General features: G+C 44.5%; 1 protein-coding gene across 1 annotated transcript; it reads right to left on the reverse strand.

Moving 5' to 3' along the window:
* Positions 1-417: 417 nt before the first annotated feature.
* Positions 418-1,350, reverse strand: LOC123585785 (olfactory receptor 10X1-like). The gene has a single exon (XM_045454249.1). The coding sequence runs from the start codon at positions 1,348-1,350 to the stop codon at positions 418-420; it is 933 nt and encodes a 310-aa protein (XP_045310205.1).
* Between the last annotated feature and the right edge of the window lie 3,825 nt (positions 1,351-5,175).

A 5,175-nucleotide genomic window follows, 5' to 3' on the forward strand; every position in this document is an offset into this window, starting at 1 on the left:
ATGAGAAATGGTCAATCTCCTGGGAGGCACAGCCCAACGCCTTGCAACATAGCCTAAAAAACTCCTCAACCATTGTATCTTTAGATATTTTTTAAGCATCTCTTAGTGTTGTGGTCACAGGGATAGTTTTTGCCTTCCACAGTCTTGCTTTACCCATGCCTTCAGTAATACAGGATACCCAGAGCTGACTGGCAGAAATGTAGTATCTTCAGGAACAGCCAGTGTTAGTAGAAGTGGGGGCAGTCGAACAACGCTCTCAAATAACTAAGCAAACGTTTGTGACTGTTTACCCAGACTGTCCCCGGATTTCATAAATGCCAACTACTGAAAAAGGGCAAACGCCACAGACTTCTGATGTGACATGATAAATGCCTACTGATAATGGGGGAGAGACAGTCATGCAGCAATTATCCAGGATTATGTATTCCAGAAACTCCTCTTTGCCAGCAGCTTTCTGAGCGCATTCTTCATGTCTCTATTCCTGAGGCTGAAAATGAGGGGGCTGAGGAAAGGGGTGATGACGGTGTAAGGGACAGCGATGAGTGTGTCATCTCCTCCCGAGCCTTCTGGCTTCAGATAGACAATAGCCGCGAAGCCAAAGTGGATGATGACCACAGTGAGATGAGAGGCGCAGGTAGAAAAGGCCTTCTGCTTGCCCTCGGCTGAAGGGATCCTGAAGACAGTGGACAGAATGAAAACGTAAGTGGTGACAATGAGCAGGAAGGTGCCCGTCAAGCCTGACACCGAGATCATTGTTACAAGGAGTTCGGTGAGGTCGCTGTCTAGACAGGACAGCCTCACCACGGCCCGCATGTGGCAGAAGAAATGGTGGATGAGGTTGGGGGTGCAGAACGAGCCCCCGAATATCAGTGCAGTCTCTGTCACAGAGATAAGGAAGCCCCCGGCCCAAGCAGAGACCACCAGGTGCCCACACACCACATTGGTCATCAGCAGTGGGTATCGGAGAGGGTGGCAGATGGCCAGAAAGCGATCGTATCCCATCAGCGTGAGGATGATGCAGTGAGTGCCACCAAGTCCCAGGAAGAAATACATCTGCAAGCCACACCCCGGGACTGAAATGCTTCTCTTCTCAGTGAGCAGGTCTGCCAGCATCTTGGGGATGATGGTCAGCGTGTAGCAGGTCTCGGAGAAAGAGAGGGCACGGAGGAAGAGGTACATAGGGGTGTGGAGAGACCTGTCCGCCCAAGTCAGACCCAGGATGGCCAGGTTACCTGTGAGGGTGAGGAGGTAGAGGCCAAAAAAGAGCACGAAGAGGAATGTCCGCACGTGTGGGTACGAGGAGAAGCCCACAAGAATGAATTCTTTCAGGACTGTCTGGTTGGCCTTCATTGTGGCATGTCTGAAATGTGAAAGAAACAACAAGTAAATATTCAACTCTCCGTTCTTCTTGGAAGGTTGTGGTGTGAATAAGACAGATGATCAGGGAGTTACGATGACCAATTGATTCTTCAATTTGTGTGGCAAAACACCATGTGTATGTAGGTCATGGGTTTTCTTAATTTTAGTTCATTTCTTGTACCTTTATTAGGGGTCCAATTACTGATCGCTTGGTGGATGACAGAAGACTCTTCGTGGCTTATTGTTTTAGCAGAGTTTATTGGCTGGTAATATCATAAGAGGAAAAATACTGTAATTAATCTCTAGATAAAGGAAATTCAGGTGTCTGAGGTCAGCCAGATTTGGATCAGACTCTGAACATAAAACAATTACCAAGTAGCTAATAGACAGACAGAGTCAGGGTCTGACAAAGCAGCTTCCACACAAATATTGTCTGTAAATATCCAATGGGTGAAGATTCGTAGTTGGCTTGTTAGTAATTGGGGACCAAATGTAGACAATGGCTTATAATCATAAGGAAGGCCAAAGTCATGAACTCTTCTTGGAGGAGACATTTAGGTCCCGTATACAAAAAGAAATAAAGAACATGCTCCCTTCCCTGTGCTCTGAGGAGAAGGAAGATCGGATAGTCTAGGACCCTCTGGATTAATATTGATTCATTACAGTATGTGGATCGTACGGACAAACAGAGTCTTCATGCAGGCTCGGTGCGGGTGGAGGTGAGATTTTGCCCATTCCTTTGACGCCAAGACCAGTATCTCAACAATATAAATGCTAGAGATTCTACAACTTCTTTGATATTCTGCATTTGATGTAATCCCATACCCCTCTGACATATATAGGACACATTCCCTCAGCTTTGTATTATATTGTGTTTCCTCACCCACATGTTAATATATTTAATAACTAGCATTGAAAGCTCTACATTTGTCAAATTAATTCTAATGTTTATTGGCTCGATTCTTGACAACGTAGATGAGAAGCTGAGGAATTTGTATGGCAGCTGAGATTATTTCCCTCTTTTTAAAAATAAGAGAGTTGTGTCTATAATGTGGCATATTTGTAGCTAGATGCCAACTGTTTGGATGTAATTGTACATTCGTTGCATTTATCTTTGTTTTCTCCTTCCGTAGAGAGTCGATGGTCATAGATCTCTGTATGTCTCCGAGTGCTAATATGGAGCATTTTAAGAGGGTAATGATTCCCAACATGGGCACAGATAGGTTAGTGATCGCAAAGAGGCTGAATCTATAACAGTTTCTGTTTTACCTTGTTATTCAGCACTGGGCAGAATGTTGAGCCTAGAGACAACGAGTGTTTCCAGCCTTAAGTAGATTTGGTTGAGGCTAAGTGTAAGCATTCCGTCAGCAGAATCCAGCTGGTCACTGACAGAAGAAGCAGTCGGGAAAGGGTCTGAATCACTATTATTTTGAAAATGTTCTGAATTATAATTAGACACTTTTTACATATAAAGAAATATAAATCAAATAAATATGATATAATTATAACCTTTTATGATGAAAGGTGCAGCAGTGTGAACTCTATCTTAGGGATCTCTTGGAGTCTTTAGTCCTCTTTGACCTGACATGACTTCCTTCTTCCTCAGCCTCCCCTGACATGTGACTAATCTTTCCCTCCACCCTTTCTCCTTTCCTGTTTCATGTTTCCTCCCCCGTGTCCACACCTCACCTTCCATAATTGAGTAATTATCTCCAAAAAAGAAGTCTAGAGCGCTATTTTGCCTTCCTGCCTAAGGCTGTATTCTGAATCACCCTCGGACTTCCTTCTGAGGCCTTTTAGGCAAACCTCCTCAGCATCCAAATTGAGCATGAAACTCCTTGGGAGTGCCCACCCACACTTGCAGATTGTTGTTCCACTTTGCCCTGAAAGAGCCTTGTGAAAACTCGAGATTGTCTCAGAAGACCGTCTGCCCTCTCAGAAATGCTAGGTGCCAAACGCCCTTCCGTTATCATGAGCGATTGTGAAGATTTCCTGCCTCAGTAGAACACTGTACACACTGACGTTTCCAAATTCTCTAGACTCTCCACGGGACCCCTGTCAGTAGAGCAATTAGATGGATAGTGGAACCAAAAGATTGCCTAAGTACCCCAAAGTGGGTGAGAGGAGAGAATATTGGCAAAGCGATTGTTGTTAGTACCGGGGACCCATGGGGCAAAATTGAAGCTCTTTGACATACGAATTGCGGGACGGTCTGATTCCACACCATACGCCATATCCCCTCCTAAACAGCCAGGGGGGTGGTGTTCCAATCCATCATTCAATTCAGAAGCATTTTGAAAATGCAAAGACTCAGTAATACATACTCCAAGACAGCCTTCCTTACTTAATCTTCCCTTACTTGTGCGTTAAACGCCTACTTGGTGAATCATCAATAGTAGAGTGTGAATTTCAGAATCTCCCTCTACTCCTGGCATATTCTGAATGTGTGTATATGTGTTTAGGGCCATGAGAATATTATACCCCACTCTACCCTCAACTATGTCTGAAGCTGTCTCCAAATCCAGTTGTATCAAATGTAATTTGCAATATGGATCCACTGAAAAATGAAATACACACCCTTTCCAGAGTCGCAGAGAAGTGGTACTTTGGAGAAAGTGCAGGGACAATTAATCATGAGGAAAACAGCCTCCAGTCACTCCAAGGGTTTCCTACCTTGTGTCTGTTATCAGCGCCCCAAAGCCAATTCAGTGTTAGGGTTCTATTCTTCCACGATGGTCTTCACACTGTGGGAAGCCTGCTTTGCTCTTCGCTCAAAAGACACAGAGATCCACTTAGTATAAAAGCCATTGTCTAAGAGCCTGTGGTTGTAACTTTATCGCTGCTAGTTGAGTGACCTTAGCCAAGTCCTTGTGCCTTCTGGATCTAAGTTTCCCCAGCTGGGAAGTGATTTGGTGCCAGCCTTAGCTTTCTGTGGCCCTAGAGTTTTCCACATGAGCTGTGAGGCTGGGCCACACGTGCCACCGTGTGTCTCTACCACTCACTCATCACAGTGGTTAAGAACCTTTTCTTCCACTGGTTTGGAGATATTGTCTGATTATGATTAGCACTTGTGGGTCCTCAGCTCTAGAGGTTTGGCTCTGGTTAGGGGACCCGAAGGGATTCCTCTCTTCTTGCATCACAGGGAGCAGGAGAACTTTCTGACTCGACTTTGTAATTTTCTCTCATTAGTTCCAGGGCTGTTTTGTAACATGTGACCAGGAAAACTCTGCCTGGAATCTCTGAGGATTTAAAGCTTGCAGAGTCCTATCTAGTCCATGCTAATTCCTCAGTTTGTTTGGCAAGGAGAGAGTTAGTTGCATCCCTCATGCTTTCTCCTCCCCCACATTCGTGGCCTTTCATCATCAGCTCCCTCCCTGCTCCCCCCACCCCGCCTTGGTAATTAGGAAGGGCTCAAGGTTTGAGAACTGTACTCTGAGGGAGCTCAGAAAACTATAATGAATGTTATGTGCTTAAAAAGAATTTTTACCTTGGTGGAGGAAAGATGATGGAGGCAATTTGATTCAACTACCCAACTATTAGAACATGTTTTAAAAAAAAGATTGGCCATCCTAGTGTTGGAAAGGATTGGAAGTATTGTAACTCATAGACTATTGTTGGGAAATTAAAAATTATAAAATGTTTTAAAATTTAGTCAAGCGTTTTGTTAATTTCTTGAATGCATTCACGTTCAGGGAAAGTGGACTTTCACATTTCTCTGCACCACCCTCTAAATACAACTAAAAAGCGTGGAAACATCTCAACACTCAGAAAAGGGCTCTGGAACAGGAATCATGGCGAATGGATTGGCCAGGGGTC

Source organism: Leopardus geoffroyi, chromosome C3 (genome assembly GCF_018350155.1).
Source record: "Leopardus geoffroyi isolate Oge1 chromosome C3, O.geoffroyi_Oge1_pat1.0, whole genome shotgun sequence".
Lineage (NCBI taxonomy): Eukaryota > Metazoa > Chordata > Mammalia > Carnivora > Felidae > Leopardus > Leopardus geoffroyi.

What these genes read in the sequence shown, in the direction of transcription:
- LOC123585785 (XM_045454249.1), bottom strand. Translation starts at nt 1,350, where the DNA reads ATGAAGGCCAACCAGACAGTCCTGAAAGAATTCATTCTTGTGGGCTTC.